This window comes from Tympanuchus pallidicinctus, unplaced genomic scaffold, assembly GCF_026119805.1.
Source record: "Tympanuchus pallidicinctus isolate F22 unplaced genomic scaffold, pur_lepc_1.0 scaffold12, whole genome shotgun sequence".
NCBI classification, from domain to species: domain Eukaryota; kingdom Metazoa; phylum Chordata; class Aves; order Galliformes; family Phasianidae; genus Tympanuchus; species Tympanuchus pallidicinctus.
The window spans coordinates 13409288-13421455 of NW_026294637.1; the positions used below are offsets into that span (position 1 = coordinate 13409288).

General features: G+C 36.8%; 1 protein-coding gene across 1 annotated transcript in view; it reads right to left on the minus strand.

Moving 5' to 3' along the window:
- ADAM10 (ADAM metallopeptidase domain 10) overlaps positions 1 to 12168 on the minus strand; it is a 42403-nt gene that overhangs the window by 17356 nt on the left and 12879 nt on the right. Inside the window, exons 3-4 of the mRNA XM_052671580.1 lie at positions 5704 to 5822; positions 4580 to 4738 (exon numbers count right to left, since the gene is read on the minus strand). Coding sequence (XP_052527540.1) covers positions 4580 to 4738; positions 5704 to 5822 — 278 coding nt within the window. The remainder of the gene's footprint in view (positions 1 to 4579; positions 4739 to 5703; positions 5823 to 12168) is intronic.

Genomic DNA, 12168 nt, shown 5'->3' on the forward strand with positions numbered 1-12168 from the left:
ACAGTTTAAATTAGAAGAAACATGTATCTTCAGAGGGACAACTACAGTAATACTGTAAAAAAAAATCCTACGCTTCCTAAATAACTTGTCCTTTCACTATTTTACACAAGCAGTCATGAATTACAGTTATTCAGATGAGTTTATTTATTTTCTTATATTTTCTTCGTATTAGCTTCCCATGTTTCCAATTCTAACAGCACATGAGTACTGTTTTATAACTGTGGTCTCATGACATTCCTCCCAGTATGGCTAGTCCTAGCACAAGGCCAGAGAAACCAAGAGAGACAGAATGCTTACTACAAGCCACCTCATTCCTGCATGATTTTGAGTAACTATCTGGTGTAACGTTGGCCTTGCTATCCCAACAAACAGCACTGCTTGGTCACTGCTGAGATCTGCACCTTTGAGTACCCTGGCTACCATCACTGGACCAGAGCTGTCAAGAGCAAAGCATTACAGATATGACCCTTCCCATCTCTATTCTCATTTCAAAATAAATTCTCCAGCATTCAATCTAACTATAACTCTCATTGCCTGCTCTCACATCACCATTTATCCCTGCACTAAGGGCATGTTATACAATGCCTATTACACAAGGACAGGACTTAGAGTTAGGGACAATACTGCCTTGCTGCCAGCACACTTCACCTGTGCAAATCCACCATAGTTTCAAAGCAACTCTTCCAAGTGGCACCTCCAGGAATCCACAGAAATCACATGGAAAAATGACCATACAGCATATTTTGTATCAGCATAAAATGCCATTTTATGTTATCAGCACAATTCTATTCATACTCTCTGGCAATGACAGCTGACAGAACAGTACTAGGAAAAATTGCTCCCAGTGAATTACACAAGCTAAGTAGTCTTCCTGCTGCATCTTGTTTCCCAAAGAAGTCAGGAAATACCTTCACACATTGCCAGTACTGACCGGCTGCAATTCAAGGAAATATTTCCCACCTCAAAAAGTCGTATCTGGTAAGAAACATTTCAAAAGTATAACCATTAAAATTATTTTAATAAATGTACATTAAACATTCTGCAAGAGCAATTGCCAAGGTTTTGTATGTGCTGGGAAAAACAAACTCAAATGACAGATTTGAATCCTCTCTGCTAAAAAGAGGAGGTAAGGTTATTTAGAGTTTGGGAGCAAGTCTTGTTTACAGAGAAAGTTGCACACAAAGCTTTCTTATTTCAATGCTGAGTTACTCCTGAACTGGAAAGGCACTGTTCTCTGTTCATGTTCCAAGACGTGTTATTTCCACCATCCCCTGCAGAAGTTCCTTGCTGAAGAAGCTAGACAGGAACTACTCTGTGTCAGATGACTGGGAGACAGAAGTCTGACCCACGTTCTTGCGGTGCTTTTAATGGCTTTGGGAAGTACAGCCTTGGCTTACCCCTACACCACAGCCCTGAAAATGGATCATGAGAAAACACATGCTTTACCATCAGAAGGGCTGCTTCCAGTCACGTTCAACTGAAAAACACAAGCAGCTTATTTTCCACCAGTAAAGGCATAACTGAAATAGAGGATCAGTTTTCTAACTAAAGAAAATCCTCAGGTAGAACAAAAACTTCATTTCTCTTCCTCTCTGTTGTTAAAAGTTTTTGGTTTTCCAATCTCTATTTTGGTACATTCTGACACAACGTTGAGATGACAGTAATAATAGTACTAAAACCAAGGGCAAGATTTTTAAATTTCATTCTTATTTAATTAAATGACAGAAAGATTTAAGTTAGTAATGATACATACAAACTACAGATTCTCAAATGAATTGAAACAATTTTTATTAAAAAAAAAAAAAAAAAAAAAAAGGGCACTACCTGACATAAATGACATAAAAGACTCCTGATCACATTTTCTGCTTCTATCTGTCAGCAAATAGTACAACCTGTGGAGTATTCAGGTTAAGTACGTAATGGATACTAGGTTTAGGGCAAGGTACCAGGTCTGGGGCAAGGACATGACACCAAGATTTCCTTGAAAAAGATGAAAATTCAGACCTACAACAGCCACAAGGTCTCACCAACACTAGCAAGAGCAATAGTGTCAGAACAAAAGATCAAATTTAAGCAGACAGGGAAATCTGTATTAAGGCTTGTTGTTGAGTTGTTGTTTTTAATAGGCAGTCTGTCACACAGATCCCATGAAAACTGCCAAGTAAACCTTCATTATCATATTGGCCACGATATGAAAAAAGCCCAAACAAACCCAGTTCTCAAACAATACACAATCTGCCATGGACAGTTAGTTCAGCAGACTCGACGCAGAACTTCAAAATCTTTTACTTTCTGTTCTCAGTTGTGGAGTTCCTCCAAGACCACACAGAATTAAACAGAGAATTAAATGACAAATTTCATTTCCCTGAAGTTCTGAACGGGCTTTCCTGTCTAGTGCTGATTTGAGGAAATACGCAACCAGTTTTGTATTTTACAGTATGAACTCAGGGATACATTTACAGCATACAGGATTTAATTACAGAAAATGAAGTCCCAATGAAACCTTAACTGTTAAAGAAAGCAGCCTCCAAAACACTTTAATGAAAATAGCAGTTTGCATCCTTCTTGCACTAGATTATAAAATTGTTTGATCAGGAGTGGTTTAGATACTGAAATCATTCAAGTTGTGTTTCAAGTCATGAATAGAAGGCTGCCTTCCACCATATCCACTGTAACATAGACAAAAGCTGCCTTATAAAGTTGACAATATAATCCCCATTTACAAAAAACCCTTTTGTTTAACTACTGAATAAGACCTCATTGAGATGCTAATCATATGTTGCATTGTGATTTCTGAAAGGCACTAAAAAGCATATTGTTTCAAAAGGCTAAAATGCTCCTGACCAAAAAATATCCCAAATAAAAGCAAAGATTCCACCCCCTCCCCCTTTCTCCCGGATTAGTAATGTGAGTATTTTTGTTGCCTTTGTCCTGTGTAAGACATTAAAAGTTTGCCTCTATTTCACAAGAGCTAGCTCAAGTTAATACAGTAACAGATCAGAGTGTTTGCCTTCATTTTTAAAGCTGCTGTAAAGTCTTTTTTTTTTTTTTTGAGCTGAAGTTCAATGCAAAAATAACTCTTATGAAAGGCATAAAAATGTATTCTCAAAAGCACTACTCAGAAAGCAAAAGAAGCAGCTGTACACTTCAGGTACTTCAGACCACAGCAATCACAGAGGTGTCTGGGATACCAAAACAAAACACACCAAGCTGTATGATCAGAAGACTTGCACATCTGACTGCATCCACAACAACTAATCAGAGTAGCACATTTTCCAACAGCACTGCTTAGAATTAGCTGCACGATGGGCTACTTCCAACCAAGCTGAGCAAGCAGCAATGCCCATTCTTTTGGTGATACGGAAGCCCTATTATGCTGCTCCTTAAGTGCGATTCTTTGGAATAGACAGAGACATCTCTGACAATCTGATTTCATTCCTAACTGAAGGCTTTGATAACACTAGATTCAAGGGCAAAAACAGTGAGGCAGTGTACTACCATCTAAATAAACAAAATTACATATTTCCTGTTTCATCCACTTTAATAAAATAATAAGAACCAAGTTCATTATAAGCTTTTCCAGCTTTCAAGTAATCCATTTACAACAGACATCACTTCTACAAGACAGTCATTTTCATAAATAAAATTATTTGCTCCCACAAAGTACAGTTTGGTTTCTTTCACTAGCTGCTATCAGAGATGATAGCATTCTTAGTTGCCCACTTGTTACTTCATTCCCAATTACAAGTCTTGTAAGTAGCAGGGAGATGCACATTTAGGTAGTCAGAAAACATGTGGTGTTCAAAATGTACACCAAATCAGTAACTGCTTTCATTCAAAAACTCTATATAAGTTATGTAACTTGTACCAGCTGAAGACATCATATATGCAAAGATAGCTAGAGTGCAGAAATCTGATACATCAGTTCTGAGTTCATAATAAGGTTTCCATGGTATTTTATTGTCTTTCTGTGCATTAGCATTCAAAGCTAGGCTAATGGGGCCATACTACTCAAGTAGTATTCCCCGTATGTTTCCATCAGCTTCAACTCCCAGCAGAGCTTTTTAAAGCAGGACATATACTGCATCTTCTAATGAGCTATCTGAAGACCTCTGAACCCATACACACACAGGTGAAGCTTTTATTTTTCACAAGCATCACCTTTATTAGTTGTTTTTTAAGTGCATAATGACTTGAACTTAAATTACCCTTTCTTTTTCAAGTCCCAGGAAAGAGCAATCGGGACAGGACATTTTAGAAGGCATTTTTCAAAACAACAACAAAAAGAAATGCATCCACTGCAGAAGATACACTGCTTATGCACCTAAACCTGACTACTAAGAATTTCTTAAAATGGCAGAATAAGGACTTAGGCTTGTCAAAAATCTCTTTCACGAAATAACTTCATATGAATCACTCCAGGACAGCACGATTCACTCTGTCACACGCAAGCTGAAGTCTCACTTGATGCTTACAGCTTAGTGGCTTACAGTGGCTTTTGTGTGGCTTACAGCTTTTGGTAGAAAAATTTAATAGAAAAAAAATTATTTCATCTGTAGCACAAAAATGAAGTACTCACTGATATCATCTTCATGATAGATGACAGAGTGGAACGGTAGAGTTCTGTCCTTAATGTATCTCTCTGCTGGCTCAATATAAAAGGTTCCACTGTGAGTTTGGATGAATCCTTCAAATCTTCCATCAATAACAGACCCATGGCTAAAACTTCCCTGCTCACCTGTTAATGACAGAAAGTGCCTTTAAAAAACCAACCAACCCTGCTAAAGGCATTCAGTACCATGCAAACTTCAAGCATACACTCTATGCAAGGTGTTAATCAGACAGTGCCAAGGAATAATAAAGGCATAATAATCCTGACTGAGAAGCAGCTTCCAACTTCTTAAAACCTATGAACTATAAAATAGTAATATACTGTATGACAGGAGTAAGACATTCTTAGAGAAAATTGTGTCTGAACTTTTAAAGACTAAGAGTATTCAACAGTAAGAAATGCAGTTGTCCCAAAATCATAGTTCCTCTGTTTAACAACTTTGAAGTCTTCAGCACGGATCAGATGCATAAAGGACAAGTTTAAGAGGCATGCAGTGGAGAACTGAACTCCGTATCTTAAGGGTGTCAGACATACAGCATTTAATCTGATATTCAAGTGCTATTTTTATACATCTATTCATGGAACTATAAAAAAAACACTGAGTGTACACTGAATTCTGAAAGCTTTCACAGGAAAATATCTGTTTCAAGGCATTCATTTTTCTTTTCAAACATAGCTTTCTTAAAACTGTACTTATGTTTAAATGTGGGATGGATTGAATACATGTTTGAGACATTCACAACCCTTCAATTCCTTTAACTAAGAACAGTACCTAATTTTGCTTTATTTATTTTTTGAATGCAACTTTTTAAATATATAAATATTGTTTATAGAAAAAGTCCAATGTAAGTTCACAAACAGAGCTGAATTTCAATTTCTATGGACGTACAGTTAAGTATTGGGTAAAAATAATCATTTTAGTATGCCTTGTCAGAGAATAAAAGTGGAGGGAATTTTATCTAGATGCATTATTGAAGTTTAATAATGAAGATAACCTAACAATATGGATATACACTTGTATGTATATGTACTATTAAAACTATGTTTTACAATGTTTTGCACTTTAATTCTTTTTGAAGTGCAGTACTTACCATAAATGTGTCCAGTGTAAATATGGGAGGTATCATAATCAATTACTTGGTTTGATGTTTCTACTTTAAAATCCTCACTAAAAAGAGATGTATCTCTCTTCATTCGAAGGTTGAATTGTCTAAAATGAAAAAAAGAGATAGTAAACTGTCTTTAAGCCTCAACTACAAAAGCACAAAGTACTTCTAACCAATGTTTTCACACAGGCAGATTTACAGAATTTGTAAATTTTATCTATATAAAATATTTATACCGTACAAGAATAGATTACAGCCTAGAAAGATTCACTCAAGCAAGACTATTTTGATGCTTTTGATAAAAGTAGTTAAACCTACAAGATTTAAGAACACTGGGCTTCATATCTAAAATGCTGACTTTGATTTGCTCTGTTCCTCCAGACAGACACAGAGGTAACTAAAGGGAAATTTTTACCATCAGACAACTGAGAAGCAGAACAAACAAGAATTATCAGTATATTTTATTTCCATTGCCAATATTTAAGTACCAGCACTGCCCCAAAAGGAACACTCCTGTTTTACTGTGTTGGCCCACTACTTCAGGGCAGATGTTGGTGGTATGGCAGTAGAGGCTGAACGCTCCTACCAATATTCCACTCCATTTTGTTGCCATACAACAGATGGCAGCAGAGGGGCAGTCTGACAAAATGGCCTCTGACATGGAAGTGTGGATGAAACGAAGGTGTGAAACTCAATTCCACTATGCAGAAAAAATGGCACCCACTGACATTCACTGACACTTGCTGAACATGTATGGGAACAAAGCAGCGGATGTCAGCACAGTGAGGCAGCAGATGGCACACTTCAGCAGAGGCAACAGTGGGTCACCTGCACTGGTGCAGATTCCCATGAGCACAGCATGCAGGCTCGTGTACACTGCTGGCAAAAACACACAGCTAATGATGGTGGCTCTGTCAGAAGAGTGTTTGTAGCTGAGAATTTATTCTATCAACTAGTGTTATTCTGTTTTTTCTAGCTGTTGGAGTTTCCATGGAAATAAATAAGAGGCATTACTTTCAGAGCAACCTACATAAAATGTAAACAAAATGTAAGGAAGTTAATTACTGTTATACCTGAAACCCAAATATTCATAACAAAAGAAATAAAGTAACCACTTTTTAATGCATCTGAAACATACTCAAAATATATCTTCCATTTTCATTTGCACATTATAATGACACTACAGTAATAAATATTTCAGAACTGTATACTAAAACACAATATTGTAGATAAAGAAAAAGCCATGCCTATACTTGAAAGATGGTATGGGCTCCTTAGTGACTCATGCTGACTATTCCACAATGCAAACACTGCTTCACAATCAAACTACCTCTATCTATTATTGCTGTCACAGTGAAAATGAAACTTCCAAGAAGCTTCACCACTAACACGCCACCAAAGGAGAGCATCTCCCACAAGGTTAGGAAATTCTGAGATGCGGCTAGCAGATGTGGAAGATTACGTCAGCGCTCCTTGAGATGCTCAGGCTTACAGCCAGGACTGCCAGTGCCCATATCATAGTCTCAACATGGATGTAACTGGGCAGATTCTCCTGTTAAAATGAAGAAATGATTCACTACAGATGCATTTGAATATTAGAATCATTCACTGAAGAATGCAAACAGGTAAAAGCAATTCACACCCACTTAGCAAGGCCAACAGCAGACAGCTACTGTTATATTATCACCTACAGACTTAAAATAATTTTCCACTAAGTAATGTCTCTGCTATCTCTGAAATGCTTTTTATTTGCTGACAGATCATGAAGATGACAAAATAACATGCATGAGCATCCCAGAAGGCATCCCAGGCCAGAATATGCAGTGCATTTTTCTAGGAGAGGGGAAAAAAAGCAACAAGAGACTAAACCATACTGCACGGTTCTTCAAAACAGAAATTGGAAATGAACAGGCAGACAAAATTAAGACTAGCAATAAGAACTCGAATTTCACTCAAGTACATCACCAAGTTTCACTCACTTTGTAACACCCTGCTCAGTACCTTCAAAAGGTTTGAAATGCACTTCAGTTTAAGTTTTCTCTGAGACCAAATCCCCCATAGTTACTAAGGATCAGACTCTCTTCAAGGATGTCTGAACTGAAAAGACCAGAGATCTTCAACACTTTAGAACAGATCTCCTCCATTCCCTAATATCTGATAGAGACTTTGTACTGGAATAAGTCTATAGCTGTGTGCCAGTGGTGAGCTGGAACAGTAATCCCACCAAGAGCACCTAAGATGGCATTTTCTGGTGAACACTGTATGCCTCCAGAAAAAAGAAAAAAAAATAGCAAAGTGCAAAAAGGTTTCTTTGTTGTTATGCTTAAATGAATACCACTACAAAAAAAAAAAAAAAACAAAAAAAACAAAAACAAACAAAAAAAAAACCTAAATCAAAAAGATACAGGAGAAATTGCTATTTCTAATAGCCAGTACGCTTCTTACAAATTACAATTAAATTAATTACACTGAAAGAAGATGCCAGTTTATAGCTGGGGAAACTCCAAATTGTAATGACTGCATCAAACAAATGTAGGGCATGAATCCCCCAAAAATCCAGCTCATCATTCTTTCAAAGACAATATCAAGAATGCCTCCATCAACTCCAGTAACGTTTCCCATCTGTCAGTAAGAGATCTCCAAAGACCCTACAGAAAATCCATTTCAGTATCTTATCTGATACAGAAGCTTACTTAAATTTTACTGTGAATTTCTTCAAAGTCACTAGTTCCCCTTTATTAAGGTTTCTGTAAACTAATCTCTATCCCTCTCAAAATGATATAGAAGAGAACAAGTCTCTGTTTTCTTTCCCTGTCTACATCCATAACTTGATGAATTCTTCTATAGAGAGGAGGTCCCAGAGAAGAACCACTGATTCCTCCATACCATTAATCAACTTAGTTTCCCAAACTAGCCACAGTGGAATAAGTAAGAGGCATCAGAAGGTGTTTGTGGGGTTTTTTGTAGCTACCATTTCTACTGTGTAAATAGAGTTCTCTGTGTTAGCACTCCGAACACTGTAGCCTAGTATTCCCTAGGCCAGTGAGATACCAGACAGAAGGTAATTATTCCCAGAAAAAATAATGCTTTTTCCACATCTACTAACGTGCATAAGACATTTCACAGTAGTAGGACTGTCTAGGATAGAAATAAACTAATTAAGAGCACGACTTGACCTTTCCTGTTGCTGCTTCTGTCTTACATACACCTGGTAACTGATAGAGTAACAAGGCATTCTTTAGTTACTGCATGGCTGCTTCTTCAATGGATGCTGAAATTTTTAGTAGAGTTGTTAACACTGTTCTATAATCAACTTTGTTAAAAGCTACATTTTGCCATGCCTTACTCATTAATTGCAGTACCTTGAGACTATCAGGAAACAGATGCTGATGTTCCCTTAGTTTACCACAGGGAGACTATCAGACTCACAAGCACACAGTGATAACTGCAGAAAAATAGCTGACAGTGTCATATTTAGTTAAAAAACATGAGTTTCCCATGGGCTCCAGTTATTTCAATTCTGTGCTCTAATCACAGAGAAAGCAGGGGTTTTTTTTATTAATAAATTTCTTTAAGAAGGCTATATGCACATGTTGAGAGCATTTGACAAGAAGAATATAAAAGGTAGACACATAAGAATTAATGCTTGATCTATTATTCCATTTGTTTTGATTATGAGTTACCTTCTAAGGTCAGTGATTCTGCCATGATGAAACATTTGATATATTAGGACACTGGTAGAAAGCCAGCATATTGCTTTCCAAAACTAATGAAGAAAGATATAATCAGCAGCCTGAAAAAAGAAAACTAGGTGGTTTTCTTTTCTTTTCTTTTCTTTTCTTTTCTTTTCTTTTCTTTTCTTTTCTTTTCTTTTCTTTTCTTTTCTTTTCTTTTCTTTTCTTTTCTTTTCTTTTCTTTTCTTTTCTTTTCTTTTCTTTTCTTTTCTTTTCTTTTCTTTTCTTTTCTCACTCATAAGCTGTATCTACTCTTGAGGACATTTATTTTACGCTGTTCCTATTTACTATTAAACCCACACAATGTATTCCATCATCATCAATTGACAACTCCCAAGGTTCTTCTACCTGTCCTAAAGAAAATATCTGAAACAGCAGGTGATGGAATCTCTGCACTTATCGTTCTATTAGCCATCCAGATGCAGACAGGGGAACTGTCCTTTGGTAAGTATTTATATTAAAAATGTACATCAGTATCTATAGCATAAAAATAGGGAGCAATCCCAACCTCACAGCTAAGGTCTGTGGTTAATGCCTTTATAGCAGCATTTCTGATTGCCACTCATTCCTTTCCAGATCTCCAGAAGACAGACCTGCTAAGCTTGTTATTCCAGAAGATAACATTCTAAGGAAATGCAGCCCTCATTTTAAACAGTTTGCCACTGATTATTCTTCATATACATAGCTGTCAACACATAAGCCAGCTCAGATAACAGAAACCATTCCAGTCAGTTAACATGTAGCTACATGTTTAGTTTACACTCTTATAACTTAGGTCAATTATTTATCTGTCCTGAAGAGTACAGTCTTCTGTTTTTAAGAGCAGATTAATCTTTACCCAGGGTTGAAAATAAACTCTTCTTCCCCCCCCCCTCCCCAGTAAAAACTTTTAGTAGGAAATGCAAATTCTGTGTCACCTGGTTTCCTGTTTATCCAAAATAACCTTCCCACCTCTATTTATAAGGTTGACAACATACATGCTGTGCCAGGTTCTAACAATTAAAAACCAGGTGGACAAAAAAAAAAGACAAACTAAGCAGCTCCTTTTGGGCAGTTCCCTTTATTTTTATAACCTGCTCAGTCAATAACTATCTTATTAAAGAACAAACTTGTTCTCTCTGAATAATGAAGGGCAATAAAATGGATAACAAATTACTGTAGAACAGAGAATAAGAAAGTCAAATGGTTACAGCAGAAACAGCACAGCTCGTATCACACAGCAAGCCCCTACAAGCATTTATGCAGAGCAGTCGTGAATGATGGTCGGCAGCTGAAACAGCAGAACCTCTGAGTCCAGATAAACTGTCTCAGGTGAAGCCTAAAGAACAGGTTGTTCCAGCTGCAGAACTGACACAGCCTCAGTCTGCATGGCATTTTATTCCTATGGAGCTGATTTTTAAGACTTGAATCCGTGGAGCTAAAAAACCCTGGAATTAGCTGCAATGACTTCTAAGCACAAATTTAAACACAGAGAAGAATTTTTACTCTTGAAGTCCACATTTTGCAGATTTTATAGAAACAATCCAACAGTATTAAACAACTGAAAAAATATTTCCAAGCATAACCATATGAAGGGCCTTTTTATCTCTACTGCTTACAAAGAAGTGATGGTGCAGGTATATTGCAAGCACTTCCAGTAACAGTTATTATAAGTACTATGTAGAGACCAGATGTTCCAGTAGCAGCTTGGAACTTAACAACTTACAGCTTTTTTTTTTTCTTTTAAATACAGTTTTAGGTTAAAAAGAAAACAAAACTAAGAGCTGAAAAAAGCTCTTAGTGTACCTTTAACTTAGAAATAAAACGTTATTATGTGTTTAAGTACTGCTTGAAAAATTCTACTTGTTCACTCACTCATGTTACATAGGCAGCCTGACCAATCAGAGCCAACAGGGATGGGACAAAGTGGCTGCAGATTGGTGACTCAGAGGACAAACCAGGGGAAAAAAAAAGTGCAAGCTATTAGAAGGGCTGACAGCACAGATAAATACTGCATAAAGGTAGTTTCTTCATTCTGCTGAGTGTCAGGAATTCTTATTTTCTAAAGCTCAGAGATCATCAACACCAGGCAAGGTTTTCAAGTTCTGTCCTCAAAATGTAATTTCTAATAGTGAAGTATCCAGCATATTTTTGACATCTGCAGTTGATGGGAGCTCAGTTCAAGATATTCTGCAATATATTGCAAATGCCTGAAAAAGATATCGTTCTGCTATACTCAGTAAGTGAAAGACAGTAAACATGCATTTAGTATACATTTGGTTTAGTCAACCAAGACTGAGCATACAAAGGCAAATATATCCTTTCAATTTTAGTCATGTTCCAACATAATTTTTGGAATTTTTTGGAATTGCTGACATTACTTGACATACAAAATGAAGTTAGATCACATTAAATTCTTTCATCGTATTGCAGCCTAGTGCCATCAGCATTGCTTACTCCATTTACGTACCTTTTTCCCCCCCAAGCTAATGCTAACACTGCATTCACTAATTCTGTGTGAATCTTCCTCAGAACCAAAGAGCACCTTAAATTAATTCACACTAAAACATTCAATATAAAATGGCATGTGTGAGATACACAACTGTACTGCTTTAAAACAACATGAACTACAAGACCTTATTGTTTTAAGAATTCCTACTTACTTCAGGCCTTTCAGGAATAAGCACATTTTGCACCATTCTTGAAGCAACAATGCCAACTCATCTACAGTACACAG